At 32.9% G+C, this 22,248-nt stretch overlaps 1 protein-coding gene across 1 annotated transcript in view; it reads right to left on the bottom strand.

Annotated features, from left to right (window-relative positions):
* The window catches only part of LOC140445054 (X-linked interleukin-1 receptor accessory protein-like 2), a 200,336-nt gene extending 182,876 nt beyond the window's left edge, over nt 1-17,460 (bottom strand). Inside the window, exon 1 of the mRNA XM_072536845.1 lies at nt 16,998-17,460. Coding sequence (XP_072392946.1) covers nt 16,998-17,206 — 209 coding nt within the window. The 5' untranslated portion in view covers nt 17,207-17,460. The remainder of the gene's footprint in view (nt 1-16,997) is intronic.
* Between the last annotated feature and the right edge of the window lie 4,788 nt (nt 17,461-22,248).

The raw sequence follows: 22,248 nt of genomic DNA on the forward strand, positions 1-22,248 counted from the left end.
TAATGAAGTAATTCTCCTTATTATACTGTCAATTATATAAAAGATTTTCCATTATTATTTCATTAAAAAAAGTTATGGGTTATTTTTTATTTCATTTGACCAGTTGATATTTCCCCAAAGAGCAGGTAATTAAAACTGGGTACTTACAATAAAATTTTTAATCCGAAACCCGCGTAAATATAGCGAACCGACTTTACATCGAAATCCTTGTGAATTGTTTTGAAAAAATTAATGCATAAAATTATTATGTATGCATTGTTTCGTAGAAATGTAGAATTACCCTAATCCCCTAAATACAACTGTCGCCTTTTCTAAACTGAACACTATAGAATACAAACTAAATACCGCTAGGTAAGATACTTGAATGTATTTGAATCATAAATCAAGTGGTTCCACTTAAATCATAAACCTGCGGTAGGCAAAACTGAAAACAATTATTTGTAAGATATTACTCAGTAACGTATCCCTAATACGGATTAACTTCAGAGAAGGTTATGTTTATTGTTCTTTTGTTTTCTCTTAAATTTCAGTTGTAAGTTTATGGCCAAATTTTGGTATTTATGATTATTTATAATCTTTCCCGTTAGAAATTACTTGTAACAGTGCCTGTAGTGGACTTAAGATTTTTTTCTACGAAATATTGTTGCCCATTACTTGGTAATACGCAAAATATACAGTGTAGTCCGCACGCATTTCGGTGGGAATGTGCAAATGTCTATAAATTAAAGAAGCATGTAATGAAATAATAAATTCAACCAGGAGCAACTGACTGTAAAGTAATCATTGAATGAACTGTGTGATTTTATCGACGTTTCGTTTACTAGTTTCGTTGTTAATTAATTAGTTTACATGCAGTAAAGCATCAATCAACACCGGACAGGGCTTTTACAACTAGTCAAAGCATTTCTCTTTACCGGTAATACGTATTAGAGTTCCAATATATCGCAGATATTAAGTAAGCGTCTCCTAGTAGCGGGATAAGTGCAATAATACATTGGCTTACAGGCATTTCTTATAGTAGGGATTCCTGACCTATACAGAAAAATATAAGCGGATGCCAGTAATGTATTGGCCAAATCGTACAGGACATCATGTTGATAGAAAAGGCATTCAGGTATCGAATAAAGCATACAGGGGAAAAGGCAACAAGTCCAAAAACTATATTTTTCTGGAGAAAGACAACCAAATTTGAAACGATAAAAATCCTACACTTTTTTTTGCCTTTTTAGCTAAATATTTTTATATATTTAGTTCGATATGTACTTTCTCTTAGCTACAATGTTATGATTATATTTTTATTTCGTAGTTAGTTATTTTTTCTTTAAACAAAATTTGTGGACTTGTGCGATGAAAGGATGTAAGGCTAAAAATGTCATACAACTGGGGAGTAGATTTTATACCGTTTTTTTTTTAGTTGTTTCGTACTGGTGGCGAATCATTCTGATCAAACAGAAAAAATCGGGCGGTCGTAATTTCGGCCGGAAAAAGAGCAGGTACTAAAAGCCGGTAGGTAAATTCGGCCGGAGGTTTTAAGTTGCTTCCTTATCTCATAGGTATTTTCGGCCGCAAATCAAATAAAATAACAGAATGCTTTATATTAAAATATTTCTTTATTTCAATAAAATTATTACATCAACTTATTTCTATAAATTAAGTAAACTATAAATTTTTAAAAAACGTTTTGATGTGATACAGATTTAACGAAATTAATTCTAGAAATATTGTCAGATCGAAGCATATTTACCATGTTTTCGATAAATTTTAGTTTGTTTTTTACTTGTTTGTCTTTAATTTTTGCTGGAATATTTAAATTTTTTATTTTTAAATATGCATCGATCTGACAATCTTTTAATTTTTCTATAAAAATAAATATAGAAGGGTGACTTGAATAAAAACTAGAATTAAAGTGCGAATGGAATGATTCGCAGGCATTTGTGGTTCTTTTAATTGATGGGTTTTCATATGCCCATATATTTGGTGGAAAATGAGATTCTGGCGCTATGTAGTTTTCTAATAAATAGTCTGCGTATTTATCTATAAGTTTATGGTCCGGTTTGTATGACATGAGATCAAATATGAAACAATCTTCAACTTCAGAGGGGTCTAAATAAGTTAGCCCAAAAGTATGAGTAAGCCATTTGCTTTCCTCGCAGTTTTTATCTTTATACATTTGGGTTAACCCTAATGATTGTATTTTCCTATACCACGCCTGGTGCAAGTGGAATCTACAACCATTTAGTTTGGTTTTGGGAAAGACAACTTTTAATGCGTTATGAATTGCGATTTCAAAATCCACAAATACCTCCTTCGGTTCAAAAACAATATTATAAAGTTCAAAAAATTTAGATTTTACCAACAGAAAAAGTCTCATATATGTGTCACTGGTCTTATTGGGCAACAGACAATACAAAAGAGGAACATAATGCCCATTTTCCAGTCCATGGATGGTAAATAACTGATAAAAATATTTTGTACAATAAGAAAATGTGCCATCCATGTAAAAATCTTTCATTTTACATAAACTTATTATATTTGTATGGCAAGAAAAAACAATGATATTATCAGCTGTGCTGTTAATAAACAAAAAATTTTCACCTGTTGTGGTTTTCGGTCCATAACTATCGAGTACAGAATGTACATCGTGAATATCCTTAGGCAGGGCTGGTAAGAGCTTACGGCGGCTGTTGTACAAATTTCTTCTTATTAGACTGACATCTATCGATGACAAATTCTCTGGCAAATGATTTGAAAGAACGCTTTTAATAATTTTTGAAGGTTTCTCCGATATGTCTTCCTCAGCTTTGCGCTTGCATGAAGTCGTCACTATTTTTCTCTCCAACGTAGTTTCATCGGACTCGTGGTTGTGGATTAATTCACTTCTAGTAACTGTGTATTCCGCACCAACAGTGTACAGTTTGGCTAAACATCTTAAATTTTTCTTTATACACCTCCAACGTACTTCACCACTTTTTAATACGTCCTGTTTACAAAACTGAAACTTTTCTACAACTAGTAAGTCACAACCGCGTGAACTCTTAATTACTGAAACAGATGCCATCGTATACAAATAATATATTTTATGCTTTCTATCGACTAGTAGCTTCAAGATAAGTTATAATACTGACTAGCTATAATAATTTTATACCTGTTATTTGTGAATTTTATACATTTAAAGGAATAATCTTAAGTAGGTACAACATAGTTATTAGAATAAAGAGATAAGTAAATTAAAGGTATTTCCGACAGGTACACAGGATTAGGTATTTCCAAATAAATACACAATTAATATTTTACAGAAACTATGAAGCGTAATTACCAATATTTTAATCTCATCGTAAACATCAACCCCTCGGCCGAAATTACCCCTGTCATAAATGGTACCCCTTGATTTATGCAGGTAGGCCAAGGGATTACCGGCCGAAATTACGCCCGCCGAAAAAATCAACTTAATTAAGTTTTCTAAGTCAACTGTACAAGATGTTTCTTGTGGAGAAGGCATAATATTACTTTGTTGCTCTAAGTAGTACCCTTTCTGATATTACATTTTTAGATTTCTGATTAAATTCAGCGTATACAACGCTGACTTGTTCAATTTGACATTGTCAACTCTTAATAAAATTCATAATTCTTAATCAACCGCAATACAGCCTTAGTTGTATCGTTTCAGAGTTAGACCAAAAAAGTTTTAGATTTTAGGTAGATCATTCTAAAACATTGAATATCTCAAAAATATGCAAGGCATTACGTTGACTTTTCACCTATGGATTTGACGAAAAAGATTTTTGGTTTTTTTTATTATGACAGTTTTACATCAGACACCATTTAATTAATCAAGTAAGATTGTTTGTTACATTTTCTGAATTTTAATTGCAATAAGAATAAGAAAATTAAGTAATATTTACAAAACTGTTAGATACAAACTAAAGTATGTATATAAAATATGTATGTTACTTATGCATTATTCATTTGAGAAAAGTACGGTAATAATAATAAGTTCGAGTCGGTATAATATTAAAGATGGTGTTCTATTAAAAACAGTCTAAATCATGCCACATTCAACATCTTGTATAGTCGACAATAATTTTCGATGATAGACCACTTAATTCTAGAGAACTTTGCTATTTTTCTTACTTGACACAATTTCCATGTATAGTGAACGATGATAAAGTGAAACACATTGCATATTTAATTTTTTTATTGTTTTGCTGTTTTCACAGGATAATGTTTTATCAAGTACGGTTTGACCGTTTATAAAAACCAGGAAACTGTACTTAAGCATTTTGATTAATTCTGTCATAATAAATAGATTTCTAATTAGATAAGTTGGGGACTATTTCCGATACAATTAAATTTTCAGATCGCAAAACCATTTAGATTGGCAGATACGTCTAATAAGCCACATAGATCTATTTTAAAGCAATAATTTGCTTAAAATAATTTCTGAATTTAATAAATTACCACATAAACAAGAAGTGTAACAGGTAACAGGCAATCATTGGCATTAGAAACCAGCGCCTTGGAGCAAAAATGCTGGTGATTAGTTTACCTATTTGCGGTGATGAGTTTACCTATCTCCAAAGGATGCCGGATGCTGGATACAAAAATGAGACATTTGAGATGCTATGTTTTCTCTGTGTTGTTGTACGGGGCGGAGGCATGGACGCTTACAGACACCACTATTAAAAAACTTGAAGCATTTGAGATGTGGCTTTATAGAAGAATGCTGAGAATATCATGGACAGCAAGGATCACGAACAAGGAAGTTCTAGAAAAAATGAAGAAGGAACCAGAGATTGTGTTTACGATTAAACGCATAAAATTGCAATATCTGGGACACGTTATGAGAAATCAGCACCGTTACTCCCTGCCGCAGTCTATATTGCAAGGTAAAGTCAAAGGTAAGCGAGGACCCGGTAGAAGGAGAATATCATGGCTGCGGAATTTAAGAACATGGTTTAAGAAAACCTCAACGGAGCTGTTTCGAGCCGCAGCGAGCAAGGTCATGATTGCCAATATGATTTCCAACATCCGAAACGGATAGGAACCAGAAGAAGAAGAAGAAAGGATGCCGGTGATCAGTTTACTATATCTCGGAGGATCTAATAATTTTATGGGGGGCTATAAAGTGATGAGTTCGTACACGTCCGATTATTAATGGTACACAATATCATCAATTGTATAGAATATATTAATTATACAAGAGAAGAAATTAAATATATCAGAAGAAATATTAATAGACGAATCAATAGGTGATATAAAAACATAGTGCTTAGTAGTAAAAAAGGAACGGTTTGTATGTATCAGTAACGGCCGGTCAGGGTCGGCAGTGCCGACCCACACCTTTGTAGGTATTATAGTTTTTTTTAATATTTAATTTAATCAGTATTTCAATAATTAATTGTGGCAGGTTGATGTCATTTGTTTTTGTGAATAAAAAAAATATCTGTGAGATAATAAAGACTAAATTTTATTCATGGTTTTTAAAAAAATTCGACCAACTCGATCAGACTAAATTTTATTCATGGTTTTTAAAAGAATTCGTCCAATCTGAGCGTTAAGTGATCCCTGCTTAAGACACTTTTCAAATTAATTATCCGATATCGGAGACAGCCATCCGCCTGTGAATTCTTAAAAAGGTACGTTTTATCAACGGAATATTAGTTGATTAGCAACCAAACATACATATGAACTTTCTTTCCATATGAACTTAATTACCAAGTACGGCAAATTTAAATTGGCCGATGCTTCATTTGGATTGGTGATTGGTCGCGAACTTTACATTGCGAGCGCGGGATGAAATGTTATTTCATATAAGAACGTAAGTAGTAAAGTGAAGTGATATTCAGTGCACGAACTAACCTTTCTTTCTGTGATTAATTTTTATTTTCTAAAGTAATACTTTGATAGGTTACGTCTGCCGTAAATAGTTAAAGGTTAAAGGGTTTTTTGACATATTAGAAGTTTTTTTTTTAAATTAAAGTGTAAACAAATTCAGGTAAATTAACCTAAAAAATGCAAGCTATGGGAGAAACTGTAAGTATTGATAAGTCTGATATTGTAAATTATATTTTGCATTATGGGTTTACATCTATTCCATACGAAGAACAAATTGTTATTAAAAATAATGGGCGTCCTTTGCCTAAAATGTCCCGGCTTATAAATATTAGTGCGGGTAAGGGAAGTAATAGATCATTTTCAGATAATTGGTACAGCAAGTACTCATGGCTTAGCGGGAGTCAAATAAAAAACAAACTTTTCTGTCGGCCTTGCATTTTATATTCGACAAATAGGGGCAAACATCAATATCCGTGGTGTGAATCTGGTTACGATAATTTAAAGGAATTATTCAGGGTTTTACATAAGCATGATATTACGAAAGATCATACATACAGCCAGATTAAATTAGATTTATTTGGAAAACAAAATATCTATGTTTCATTAGATAATGCCCAACGTGAAAATGCTATTAAACATAACGAAATTGTAAAAAATAATCACGCAGTTTTACGTCGTTTAATTGATATTGTAATTTTTTTAAGTTGTCAGGAATTATCTTTTAGGGGACACGATGAATCGGAGCATTCGCTAAATCAAGGTAATTATAGAGAACTAATAAAAATGTTTAAGAAATACGATTTGGAATTTTCTAATTTACTTTCTGATTCGAAGACATTTAGCGGTGTATCTAAAACAATCCAGAATGAATTAGTTACTTTTTGAGTAACGTTATTGAATCTGAAATTCAGGAAACCATTTGCTTTTCACTAGAAGTAGATGAAACTACCGACATATCATGTCATTCTCAATTATCAATTGTTGTTCGATACGCGTTACGTTGTAATATCTATGAGAGGTTTTTAGGTTTTACAGACGTGAGTAAAAGCCATAAGGCCGAATATATTTTTGGTGTTTTAAAGGACAGATTAAAATTTTTTGATATCAAAAATAAATTGGTAGGGCAAACTTATGACGGCGCTGCCGTGATGTCTGGTGAATTGAATGGTCTCCAGGCAAAAGTTAAAACTATTTCACCGCAAGCTTTATTTACTCACTGTCATGCGCATAGAATGAATTTAGTTTTGCAGGATACATGTAAAAAAATTAAAGAATGTCGTCTTTTTTGGTACTTTAAGCGGAATTGCTTCATTTTTCTCAAGCTTGCCTAAACGGACTAATGTTTTAGAACCGTTTGTCTCGAAAAAAAATGCCAACAGTTTGTCAGACGCGATTTAATTTTAAATCTCGGTTAGTTTTTACTGTAGCAGATTTTCGTGAACAGCTTTTGGAAGTTTTTGATTTTATTATTGAATGCGACGATTTTGAAAGTGATGATATCTGGATCCGTGAAGCAATCGGTTTGAAAACTTTATTAAATGATTACTCTTTTAACATACTTTTAAATATTTTTAAGAAAGTATTTACCCAAACCGATTTGATATTCAATGTTGTTCAAAATCAGTTAACATAAAAAGACAAAGGCATGACACAGAAACAGATCTCGAAAAGGAGTATATTTTGAAATTTTGGATACTATTATTATGCAAATCGACACTCGTTTTTCGAATTTTGAAGATTTGCAAATTTTTGACCTATTTGACGATTCAAAATTTAAAAGTTACGCCAAAGAATTTCCAAGATATTTATTAGACAGGTTAATTAAAAATTATCCATCATTCTTTAATAAAATAAAATTAGAAAATGAATTAAAAGTTTTATATGCTGATCCAAATATTTTCGGAAGATGGGATAAGTTACAAGATATGTATAATTTTATATACTGCAATTCATTACAACAAACTGTTACCGAAATTAATAAATTATTGTCATTATAATTCTCTCATTACCACCAACGTCTGCCTCAAATGAACAAGATTTCTCTTGCCTCAAAAGAATCAAAACGTATTGTCGAAATACCATGAAACAAGAGAGAATTTCAAGCTTGTCTCAAATGTCAGAAAAAAACTTTTAAAATCTCTCCAAAACTCTAATAAATTTTACGATGAAGTTATAACCCATTTTGCTACTTCCAAACAACGTAGACTTGAGTTAATTTATAAACATGTTTAGGTTCTAAATTTATAGGAAAAAAAAAACAAAAAACAAGAAAACAAAAAATCTCCTATGATGATTGAAGCCTTTATTAGACGATATACCTATCTATCTGAGGAGACAAAAAATACCTTGCCGACCTTGTCTCTCAAGCCACGAGCCGCCACTGGTATGTATAACATAGAAAATATAAAAAAATTATGTATTTTATCAGCTCTACACAAAATGTTGAGAAAAAAACAATACACAACATTAAAAAATTAATAATCAACATAAAAATGTGTACTTGTATGTATTGACAAAATTCTTCCTTAGGGTTCCATTTACAAGAACAAAAATTGAAAAAGTATATTACGATTCTAAATTTTGATAGCTTAGTTCAAAACTTCTACAATAAAAAGTATAATTTTATTTATAACGAATTGTATTCACCTAATACCTAAAATATCCACAAACAAAAAATTAAATTATCACGTTATATAAAATAAAACCCATTTAACCACAAATATTTTGCCTTCGCCAATCGCTATACCCCTCCCCATTCTCAGTACATGCCAAAGTGTGATGTTTTTCTCAGAAGGCAGGCGGTGCTTGCCGGGTGTGGAGAATAAAAGAAACAAATATAGATAAATTCAATGACATGTCAGGGTAGCTGTTAATGTTTTTTGACAGGCTCAATGATTTATTCTCTTTTATGAAGAGGGGCTTTTTCACCGAGTGCCAGTGTGTGAAAATAGAAATTATGCGGAATTTGCGTGCATTGTTCAGGTTAAGCTCCGATCTATTATTTGAGGGATTTTGCTCGACACGTAAATAAGAAAGGTTTAGAAAAATGTGTTGGCTCGTTGTGGTCAGTTTGTTAAATAAGAATAGCTACTGACGGCTGCAGCTTTATTTTCTTGTGTGCGACTAATAAATTTTTCAGTGCAATGTAATAACCACTTCACACATGAAAGCGAAATAGTCCTAAATCGGTTTGTGTATATCCTACCAAAGAATATAGACGCATGCGTCTATATTCTTTGAACCTACTATCGGCTACTTTGGAGTAAGTTAATGTTTTAGGAGTTTCTATAAAATTCCTTCTTTCTTATAAATTATTATTCCCGATTTGCATTTTCTACAAATTAGTCAATGGTCTAGGATAATTCTTACTATTTTGTAGTTCTACTGATTTGGTAATTCGATTTAGATTTCAATTTTGCCAGATATTCATTAACCATTAACGCGTTAACCATCAAAAGATGATCGAAATTCTGAGAACAACTGGAGTTGACGAACAAGACTTGCGAATTATCTCAGAACTATACTGGCACCAAACGGCAACAATTGAAAGAGAGCACACAACATCCGAAGACACACAAATTCGACGAGGAGTGAGACAGGGTTGCGTTTTATCACCGCTACTGTTTAATTTGTATTCGGAGTCTATATTCAGAGAAGCATTAGACGAGGTCCAAGGCGGAATTAAGATTAACGGAACCAGCATAGACAACATCAGATATGCTGATGATACCGTCTTAACAGTGTCGCCAATTGCAGATTTCGGAATTTGTGATTGGACGAATTACAACATAATTTCAGCCAGTCGCAATTCCCAAATCTGTTGCTCGACTCCAGAATTACCATTGGTCGAAATGCAACAGACTTGCAGCCAATGGTAAATTCCGAAGTTGAGCATTGGCGATCGTGCAGGTCCAGACGGCCCACAGCCATAAGGACCGTTAATGACGGTTAAAAACCGTTAATGACGGTTAAAACCGTTGACCCAGATTTATGACATAAATACTGGTGCACGATGGCCAACAATTCAGATCTGGTCAGGATATGTCCGCAGATCCAGCCTCCTTGGCAAGTTGAGACGTTCTGGTAGATTTAGTTCCCAGAAACTCGAACCTTTGTGTTTTATTTACTAATAGCTATATTTTCTTTCAGGAATTTTTGAGAAAGTTTCAGAGTGAAACTTTGTCGGTTTTTGCTAAAATCGCCGCCATTTTATTTGTATTTTTCTGGGATTTTTGACTTAGTCAAAATTCCGATTTATTTGCATTCTAATCCGTCTCTACTTACTTAGACGGATTTTGCTATTATTTTTATATTTTAATGTTGTATTTCTTTCAGGTACTTTTAGTTCATGTAAGAAAATACTTTCTCTTTTAGGTTCGCTAAGTCTCTTGACGGGACTTAGCCGTTTGAACGAGAAATCGTATCCTTTATAAAACTTAAACAGTTTTTCATACGTTTATTATTTGAACTTTGCAGTATTTTTCAGGTAAAAATAACTTGTAATCTTTTCAGATTTTTATTCTAGTTTTGGGACTCTGAAGAAATTCAGGTCCAAAATTAACTTGTAAAATTTTTCACTTTTTTTACAGGTCATCGACTTTTAATCGATAAAAATTTTTCGTAATTTGTTTATAATTATTTTATTTATAAACTTTTAATATTTTTATTGTTGATTCGTCCAAAAGTCACTATACCTGACGTCCCACACCTATTTTCAGGTTCCTGGCACGATCCCATAATAGTCCTGACTTTTGGACTTAAACTGATCTTTATTGTTTAAACTAACCAGTTTATTTACAGATTCTTAGTTTAAGACTAATTTATATAATTATCTTCCAGCTTCCAGACCTGGAGATAATTATATTTTATTACAGATTCTTAGTATTAGTACTTTGATTGTTGTTTATTTATCGCAATAAACATTATCTGTATGTGTTAAAAGGCATTTATTCCTAGCTAAGTGTCCATAGAGCACATCTATGGCCACTGACCGAGATCCCTATCCCCTTAGGTCAACAACAGCGATGGAAAGAGCGTGTACTCAGCCTGCTCTTACTCCTGAGGGAGTTGAGAGTCTTTCGAGTTACCGACAATAGCAAGCAACGCACAAGAATCAGTGTAATCCAAAAAAAGAAATCCTATCAAGAATCGAACAAGCAAGGAAAACATTCATGAGCATGAAAACATTTTTTACAAGATCGGACCTTAGTCTACAGCTTAGAATCCGAATGATCAGATGTTACGTTTTTTCTGTCTTACTGTATGGCTGTAAAAGTTGGACAATGGACTCTGAAATAGAAAAAAGAATAGATGCCTTTGAGATGTATATATACAGACGAATGTTGAGGATTCCATGGGTACAAAGAGTTACTAATGTTGAGGTACTTCGTCGCCTGTGTAAACAAAAAGAATTACTAAGAATAATCAAAGAGAGGAAAATGCAATACTTGGGTCATGTGTTGAGAGGCGAAAGATATGAAGTTATACTGGAAAAAAAGTACAGGGCAAAAGATCAGTAGGAAGACGCCAGAATTCGTGGCTGAAAGACCTGAGGAGATGGTTCGACCGCTCATCCGCAGAGATCTTTCGCGCAGCAGTTTCCAAAACTACAATTGCCATTTGGATCGCCAACCTTCGAAAGGAGACGGCGCAATGAGAAGAAGAAGATATTCATTAGGTTTTTATTATTCATGGTGTTTCGTGTGTATTCGCTTTTCTTCGCATTGTCTTTATTTCTTATTCATACAATTTATTAGACTGATATCCTGATTCCCTGAAATTTTGTTCTGAGCATTTGAATGTACCAATAGCGAACTACAATTAAAATCGCATTAGATTTGCATCATTTCCAAATAGTGCATCTTTTATTTACAATATGCATTTTGTTTTGGATATGTATGTTGTCTAAATCCTGTGTGTCACGATCCAATTGCTATTTTTTAGATTCTTGTATTAAGTTGTTTAAGTATTTCGACTGCATTGTTTAGAGATTATTTTGATTAATATTCGATCTATAAGATATAAAACAGATGAATTATTTTTGTTTCTAGAGGAATTAGGATTTCCCCCGATAGTTGCGGTTACAGAGCACTGGCTTGAAGTCAACGAGCCTTTTTTGTAGACAAATATACCACAATTGCTAGGTATAATCGTCTAAGTTCAGCTCATGGTGGCCCCCTAATTCTTTCTACAAAGAATGATTTCTCTCCTATAACAAAATATGACTTTCTGTTGAATGAAGCCTTTTTGAGTTTTCATTGGTTTTCACCCGAAAACCCAACGTTTAGGTAGGATTTTTTCCGATTAGAACTTTCGTAAATTCCAAAATTTGTGCTTGACTTCTGGATGGCACTTTCCCTCTGTGGACGTGGACTATAATTTCAGTAATTTTTTAGATAGGCTTGTCCATATTTTCAGTAAGGAATTTCCTTTAATTACAATTAAGTCTAAACATCACAAACCCTGGACTACCAAAAGTATCCGCATATCAGCCAAAATATGCATTCACTACTGTACATCAATTAAATTTACTACCAACGTCTTTGTTACTGAATATGTTACCAAGTACAAAGGAACCTGTCTAAAACTTATCAAAACAGCTAAAAAAATTACTTTCAAAATCGACTGGGAAGCTCTAAAAATATTGCAAAAGAAACTTGGTCCATAATAAACGATCTTAGAAATAAAACTAACACAGCTCAAACATTTTCTCTTCCAAACCCTGAAAATCTAAATGAATACTTCGTTAATTCGTTAATGTAAGTAAAAATATAACATTAACTGTTTTGCCACAACAAGATCCTATTTCCTATCTCCCCAATTCAAAAAAGGTCTTGAATTCATTCTTTATAAGACCAGCTGATAAATCTGAACTGATCTAAATAATCAATAGTATCAAGAGCAAATCTTCAGGTAATACTGATGGACTATCCATAAAAATTTTCTTAAATCTTTCAAAAAATGTGTTGGAAATCCTGGTCTCACTAATTACTAAGGATTCCTTTAAAAAAGGTATATTTCAAGACAGCCATTATTATTCCTCTTCATAAGGGTGGTGAAAAATCAAATGTCTGCAACTATAAACCTATTTCCTTAAATTATATAAACATAAACAGATAATTCCATTGGAATCCGCCGACCACAGTCCATCCGATCAGAAGATACAAATAGGCCTGCACTTGTTTATAATAATTAATTAATAATCAGTTAAGCATTTAAGAAGTTAATTGTTAATTGTATTCAGAGCGTTTATTTATAATCCACAAGGAAACAAAGTTCCTGTATTTGGCTGTATACCATATATTAAAAAAATTTTGAATAAAATCCTTTATAAAAAGGTATATAAAAAACCCAGTTGAGCTATGTTGAATTGACAAAACGTTTTCGTAATAAGTATTCCATCATCAGTGTCCTAAAATAGTATTTAACCACTTAATTAAAAAGAACATGAAATAATTTAAGTTTTGACTAAGGTTAATGTAAAATGTGGTTAATACTTACTAGTTAATACATGGATGTAGCCACTAAATATGTGGGTAAAAACCCACATATTTAGTGGCTTTTTTAAAGGGTTTTTACCCACATATTTAGTGGCTACATCCATGTATTAACTAGTAAGTATTAACCACATTTTACATTAACCTTAGTCAAAACTTAAATTATTTCATGTTCTTTTTAATTAAGTGGTTAAATACTATTTTAGGACACTGATGATGGAATACTTATTCCGAAAACGTTTTGTCAATTCAACATAGCCCAACTGGGTTTTTTATATACCTTTTTATAAAGGATTTTATTCAAAATTTTTTTCGTTTATTTATAGTTCGGCAACAAATTTAATTCTTACTACTTACTGGTCCTATCCAAAATTATTGAGACCTATAAAACCCCGACTTATGTCCTTTTCGAAAACAACATTTTATCACAAAGTCAGTTCGGCTTTTTATCCAATCAATGTACCAGTAATGCTATATTTTCTGTACTACATGAGGTCTATCAAGAAAGCACTAAACAATAATCTTTACTCTGCCATTATTTTCTGTGACTATCAAGGCATCATTTGTATAAAGGCTTATGGAAAAGGCAGTGCGTCAGTATAAAATACCTGGTCATACTTACATGACCGAAAACAAAATTTGCTCTAAAATTGAAGCTGACGCTGCGCGCTGTTGCAGAAAGATGGAATATTCCTCAAAGAAAGATCCATTTAATTGTCCAGTAGAGTGGGACCAATATGATAAATGGTGTATGAGACGTAGATTATGATTCTGGAAAGTGTTTTATTCATTCATTGCAACTAATTATACTTAATTATAATAATAATAAAATTAACTTGCCAAACTACCAATTAGTACAAGATGTAAGCACATGCTGGAATTCTACCTATTACTTATTCAAAATGGAGCGATTATTAGATCAAAAGCGAGGTGTCTTTTTGTACATAACAGATAACGAATCTTTAAATAATTTAACATCTTCTCAATGGGAGTTAATAGAATAATGCATCAAACTCCTTAAACCATTCGAAGAGGTTACTAAAATAACTCTCACGGGTATTTCCTGTATCTTTGAAGTGATTTCACAAGTTGTTCCATTATTGAAATATCTAGAGAAAAGCGACTGCAAATAGAACACCAAATTTATTGAGAATGAGATCTTCACTAAAAGATGAGCTTAAAAAACGGTTCAAAATTCTATGAAAAATGACAAATATCTGGTTGTCACTTTTCTTAACCCTCGTTTTAAAACTATTTTCTTGGGAATAGTTTAAATGGAAAGAGCAGACAGAAAATTCTTTTAGAAGCTCTGAAAATGAGTTGTGATAAGTCAGGCAGTACCGTTGATGATTCTTCTCCACTTCGGAAGAAAACAAATATTATGAAACTGATAAAAATAAAAAATGGAAATACACATGTTTGAGACTGTTTAGAGGAAGTCGCTGTAGACAACGTGCAAAATGATGAGAATACAGAAAAAAGTTCTGTGGCAAAGGAGATTGATTTTTATTTGAAAATCATCATCATCAGTAGCTCGACAACACTTTCTGGGTCCTGACTTGTTCTAGGATTTTCCGCCATTCTGTTCTGTTCCTTGCTTTGTTTTTCCAGTTGGTAATCTTAAGTGTTTTCAGATCTTGTTCCACTTGTTCCATGTATCTAGGTTTGGGTCTTCCCTTTGACCTTCTTCCTACTGGTGTTTGCCTCATAATATGTTTTGGAGTTTCAGTCTCCAACATTCGTTCAACATGGCCCATCCAGCGCAGACGTCCGATCTTTATGGATGTTATGCTGCCGAGAAAGAAGACGAGCTCCAAAGATTAACACACATCTTCAATACAACGGCCAAGAAATACAATATGATAATATCAGCAGAAAAAAAAATAAATGTATCCCTCAGACATCATCCAAATACCCACTATGATGTAAAATCGAAATTGATGGAAAAATAATAAAGCAAGAAGCAAGGTTTAGATATTTGGGAATAGACATAACTAGTTACGGAGATGTTGAAGAAATAGTACGACAACAAAGCTTAAAAGCAAGAAAAGCGGTGGGATCTCTTAATGACACAATCTGGAAGAACAAACACCTAAGACATAGCAGACATAAATGGATGGGTGACAAAACGGAAACAGGAGTGGAACGAACACATTAGTAGAATGGCAGAGAATAAGATAGTACGAATAGCACGAGAAGAGTCACCAAACGGACGAAGAAGTATTGGCCGACGAAGAAAAAGATGGTGCGATAATTTAAACAATTTAGAAGTCTAATATTGAAGATGTTTGTTGAAAATGTTTTTTTTTTCATTTGGTATCCGGTATTCGAGCTAATAGTACGCAGTATTCGGCTCAATACCAAATATTTGAAAAAGTAGCCAAATAGTCCGAATTCTGAATTGTAGCGGAATATTCGTGGCACCATTAATAAAACTCTACAGTCCGAGGCAGATTTATTACAACGAATGAACGAAAACTGTCACAAATATGGCATCAGATGAACTTAAGGAAGAGAAAATTCAAGGTTATCTCAAAACATGCAGAGACAAGAAAACATTACAGATTAAATTACATATCCAGACTATATGTATTAATAGACAGAGTAAACAGGTCCAAGTACTTGGGAACATAGTTAACTTATTATGCAGAGCAAATTCAAGGATTAAAAGTATTGAAATTGCATATATAAAACTGAGGCTTTTCCTTTGGAGGTTGAGGATTAGCAGTGACAACATTCTAGTAAATTGCACATGGCGTCCAAAACTTCTTCAGTTGATGATTTTATCTTGCATTTCAAATTATATATAGTTATAGTAACTTATATTGCGGATTGTGGGAAATATGCCTCAAAAACTCAAGTTCCATTTTTTTGGAATATGAATACGAATCTAGTTTATCGAGTCGATTCTGGTTTATTTGTTTCTTTATAGTGAAAAAGTGGTCTTTATCCGGAGACAGACCAGATATGTATATATATAATAAATAGTAGATCCAGAATTAGTGGTTGAAGACGAATTTAAACTGACGAGCGGCTTTAAGAGCAAATAACCCCCCTACAACGAATTTCCAAATGGACAAAATAGCTTTAGCATTAAAAAATCTTCACAAAGATAATAGTAAGGGAGAAAAAGTGTAATAAACTTAAAGAATTAATGGAGATATTGTATAATTACCGAAGACACTGCACATGCACTCAAGCAAAATATTTATATTGTTACATTTGAGGTGAAGTTTCTCATTGTGGATTTAAAATCAAGTAAAATATAACAACTATTATCGTTTAATCAAATCAAATCATAATTTCTATCGAGGGTGTTTTAAAATTATAGAATATCCAAAGGAAACTGTACGTAAAATGTGTTTTTGTTTAACATTTAATTAGTCAACCATAAACATAAACAATTATTGAAATGGAATATTTTGGAAATTCTATAAATGTACTTAATTCATTAAATAATACCTGATTAAATCTTCAAACAAGGTAAATAATACAATAACTAAGTACTTATAGGGAATCCCATGTCATTTGTGATTATCATTTAAGAGTTTTGTTATTACATTTTTTATTATTATCATATTGCGATAAGAAAATGCTTTTATTTGTTTAAATAATCACAATTTTACAAAATAGGTTAGTATAATGCTGACGTGAATAAAAACTCACCATTCAATTGTATGGTAGTCTTTCGCACAGCAATGTAGGGCCTTAAGATTTCCAATCACAGCAAATTCCCTGAAATTTACTTCTTTACTAAACTGCATACTATTGCGCGGAACATTTTCAAAATTGTTTCTGTTACAAAAATTGTTCATTCCAAAAATTCCAGGAACTAAACAAAGCAACACTGAAAAACCCAATCTAAACATCGCCATGGTCTTAGCAAAAAAACCGGTGAATCAGCCACTAAAACTTGCTTTTAAAATACATTAAAGTAATTTTTGTAGTTAAAATCCATTCGATTTTAATTAACGAATTAATTTCTAATGAGTTCAAATTACGTCAAATGTTAATTTTCACTTAGCACAAGTATAAACACGATTTCGTTATGTCGCGTATACTGTAAAACTACACAAACCTCTCGTCAAAACCTCTCCACGACAACTAAACGAGAATGATTTGTATCAGCCGGCGAATCCTCTGCGAGCTGTGCGAGCGTTTGCAGTTTTGCGTGTACACGATTTACATTGGTTTTACCTGCTCGGTGTTGCCATATTTACAATAATCATAAGAAGTGTGTTTTCTTCCGGACAAACTTTTTGAGATAATTCCCGAAAATTTTGAAATATTTGGAGTAAAATCAGAAAGCGTAATATTTTAAATAGCTCTAGTATTACCATCGAGCAAAAAGACAGTCTTTTGTCTTTTTGCTCGATGAGTATTACCCAAAGTCCCAGAAAAATAAATATGTTGTATAAAGTAATTCGATAACTGTTCCAAAATATGTTTATTGTCTTCTATATTATTAGTAAAGATATCTGCTCTTGCTGTATAAATTGGTTCGTGTACAAATTAATTCTGATTTAATCACCCTATAATACTATTATTAAAATTTATATAATATAAATGCGATTTGGAATTGCTTCGAATTTTCAAGGTATTTTCAATCAACCCATTAGCACCGTGTGCCAAAATTATTTGTAAATTGTCAGTGTTTTCTTAAACGTTTGTTATTTATCTCAAACAGATTGTTAAAACACAAATTTTGATCATCATTAAAGTAATTTTCTAACAAGTCAAAACGTTCGTTTAATGAGCATTAAGCAGTATCTATAAGGATATAAAAAACATTAAACTTTGGTTGTTCATAATCAAATTGCAGTTTCTTTTTTGTAATCTAAGTAATCCAGTCGCCTATGACCAGAGTCCATCCAGTCTCTTAGGCTTGACATCAGCATCTTACTCCATGCAAACACGGCAACATCTTCCGTGTTGTTCCACGCTTCTTGCTATTTTTCCATTGACCTGTCCCTTTCTTCTTTTTTATGGCTGTTGTCAAATGTTCTTTTCTCTCATAGGGATGTCTCCTTTCTACTGCTAACACATGCAGAGGAACGCAACCCGTAAAAGTCCACATAGTGGCCACAGATGCAGTCCTGTAGGCGCATGCTACTCGCAACAGACTCGTTGTTATGTTCATATATGGCCTAGGAGGACAAATTCGTTAAACTTCCCGTGCTTGAATCGGTTTTAATAGAGTTTTGTGACTTATTTCAGCATCCCTGCTTCATCAGACACTCGGGCTGATACAAATTCAAACTCGGAAAGTTCAACTAATGTCTCTTAAAACTAACTTTACCACTGCAGTGGTTAGCGTACAGATGTGCCACTTACTACTGCCCTCCTGTTTAATGTAAAGTTGAGATCCTCATTAATGATATAGGTGTTTTTCAAATCCTTATTCACTTTATTGATGTCAACTTATACTAACTTTGACAACACCCTGGTATTACAACTTATTTGAAATTATTGCTCTGCTAGGCCGAGCTTTATGAAATGTCACTATTGTTTTTCGGGTGTACTCGGAATGTACGATTCAACTCAATAGTAATTTAACACACTTTCAAACTAATACCTGTTGATCTCTTAGATCTCTTTTGATACAACCTTTGAAGAGTTCGCCTCGTGCCTTGGCCGGTAATTGTACTTAGTCACTTGGTCACTGCTTATAACTAGCCGATTTAATAATGCTACCTTAAGTTAAATATAAAATATTTTTTTTTTGTATCATGAAGTAATATCTGTGCTGAAAAAATGCATTCACGTGCTTCAAAAGCTATCCAGGTTCCTCGCACCCTAGACCCTTTTCAGCTTCGGGCGGTATCTGGTCTAGTCCAGGGGACCTACGAGTCTTGAGTTCATCTAATCCCTCAAATAATTCATCCATGGTAAAGGGTACGGCTCGCTCAGCTCCCTCGTCCCTCAACACTCCAAGCCATCTGCCGGGGGGAAAAAGCTCTCGTGTTACCTCAAGCTTTTTTGTCTAGTGTCATTTCGTATGAGGGGTACGCATGGAAGTTTTTCATCGCGAACCTATATTCCTGACCAAAGATGTCCTTATCCAGCTTGTCACACAGTTCTCTCGTGTTTTCTATTTCTGTACGAATTTTTTTGTAGAGTTCTCTCTTTCGTGTGCGGTATTCTATTTGCTGGATTTGCTCGACCACAACAGGGTTTATTCCTGCTCTGCCCCTTGCTCTTGTTATCCTTCTCAAGGCTATGCACGTATCTATGAGATCTTCGATTCCACACTCCACCAGTATGGCATCCTTCTCAGCTCTCGACGACCTATTCTACTGTCTTCTATAGCTTCTTTCATGACTCGTCCCAGGTTTTCCATCTTTGGCGTTTGACCCTGTATCATATTTACTCTCAATTGAATGAATTTCTCATATGTCTTCCAGTTGTTCCCATCGCCGCATCTGACTCCGGACATTCCGGGCGCACGAACCTTGTTAGTAACCAATGCTCCAGTTATCAAGAATCCGATGTACCGATAGTAATGTGAAACTACAATATAATAAGAGTACAAGGTACTTACCAAATATAATTTATGTTAATTCAATACAACAATAGATAATGTTCTTTTAACTTTACAATAAACTAATTAAAACAAACTATTTTGTATTAATACACATAGAATACTAAATTGACAAAGCTCCTAATAAACTAAATTTTATGTGAAATTTAAACAACATTTAACAAATACATTTTTCTATTTTAGTATTTTGTATAACATCAGCAGCAAAAAGCTCATTTTGCGTCCCAAAAAAATAAATCTAAATTATTAACCAAGCCGACTTACCTTGAATAATCATATAAATCTGATAAAACTTGCTGACGTAATCTTCTAGAGAGTGAGCCCTCCTTTCTTTTTTCTTATGGACACAATATAACGGAACAAGCGGAAGCGATATGGTTAGCAGTTGACTCGAGGTTGTCTATGTATTTAATAATACAAAAATAAATTAAGTTAGGAACAAACTAATTTAGCTAATCTGCTATCAGGGAAACTGTGACAAAGTAATACATTGTTTTTGCCAGGACGCCAAAAAATAAATCTTCCTCTAGCTAGTCTTCGATTTCACAAACCATACCATATCCCCCCTCCTGTCATCTCGTAAAGTTCAAAATTACCTCTAAAACTCCACGATGCCTTTCCTCATCGGTTCATAGATCCTTCGACATATATTTTTTCAAAATTTAAAGGTAGGACTCATATATCTTTATCACGCACTGAGTTTTAGCATCGAAGGTATTGTCTTATCACATAGTTGAACGACTTAATTTTAATTTCCGTGGATCGTAATCTGTATTTTAGTACCTTTAAATTAGCCGAGTACGCCATGTTTCCCAGATGATTCTTCTCGAGATCTCCTGCCTTACTTCATTGTACAATTCAATCTGCGATTATAGATCTAGATACTTTAGGTCTACTCAACTTTCCTCCTACGTACTGACTACGTAATTACTACTACTACTAAATTCTAAATTCTAAAAATAGAGAAAGCTAGATAGATAAGCAAAATTAAATTATATTTTATTATTCATTGAAGGCATTTTTTAAATAAATAAATGTCTCAATGAGTTAATTATTAAAGATTTTTTTAACTTTTACTTGTCAAAATATTTGGCAACACTGTTTTGTTTTTACCTGAGGCGAAAGTTTCTGGCAATATCATCAAGTGGTCACGGCGTATGTTTTTGTTTGTCTGATCTAGTATTAAAGGAATTAGCGAAATGCAAAGTTCCGAAATTAGCTCTCATCTAAGGAGGAGGCCTTTATATCTGCAGTATTTTAGGGAAATAGCGTGAGAAATTAAATGCCAGCAGGTAGGCCTGCAAATACACGTGATTTTATTTCTTCACTAATGTATAGATTTGCACAATTTCTTTTTGTAATATGCGTTCACGTGAAGGAATCTACTTCTGCTCTTATTCCTAATGATTTCTGCGAAAGATGAGGACAATTAGATTGCATTTATAAAGTAAGAATGCGGGAAATTTAGGTGACTTAGTGACGTGCTTTGTAAGATTTCAAAAAAGAAATTGAAATCAAGATAATTCATGAATATGCGTATAAAGCAGACATTTATCATATAGATATAATATCATATTTTTATGGAGGTTTATTTTTAAATAATAATTTCAAATCCAATTATTATTTTCAGAGAGATCTAATACTCCAGTAACTGACCATTTTGGAGTGTAATTTTACTCGTCACAACAAATTTTATTTGAAAATTTGGATCTAGATTCCTCTTACCCTGCTACTTCACTTTTTGACTTGAGCCCAGGGTCGCTTTTACTTGGGGGTGAAAACCATCCCTTCTCGGGGATGAAAAAAACTTACTTACGTTCAAAATAAGACCGGAAATTGATAAATTGACTAATTTTAGGCAACTTTTATTCCATAGAGTTTTTTCATGTTTTCAATACTTTTTGAGTTATTTGAGAATGAAAATGAGAAGGTTTTTCACAAATAACTCAAAAGTAAGTATTTATCGAATACGTAATTTAGTGACGAATCGTTGCAAAAATGTAGATTATAAAAAAATGGTGTACTTTTAAAGTCTGTACTCAATAGAAGCAGAGTAGTAACTCATGAAAAATAGTTCTTTTCTTATTTGTCATATTTCAAATCGAATATTTCAACTTGAAATAACTAAAAAATTATGCACTTTTCGGGAAAAACTCATCAAAACTTTTAAAAGCTTTATATTTGTTTTTTTTTTAAGTTTCTAGCATCAAAACTAAGCGAGTAAAGTTTGTATTTCTAGAGGGTGGCAATTAAAGTAGGGACGAGGAACTAAGAATTGGCTTAAGTAATCATTTTTCAATTCTTCTCTTCTTAGAATACGAGAAATGAGTCAATACTCGTAATCTTAAGTAGTTGTTATTTAATAAAGTTGGTAAA

The sequence above is a fragment of the Diabrotica undecimpunctata genome, chromosome 7, assembly GCF_040954645.1.
Source record: "Diabrotica undecimpunctata isolate CICGRU chromosome 7, icDiaUnde3, whole genome shotgun sequence".
NCBI lineage: Eukaryota > Metazoa > Arthropoda > Insecta > Coleoptera > Chrysomelidae > Diabrotica > Diabrotica undecimpunctata.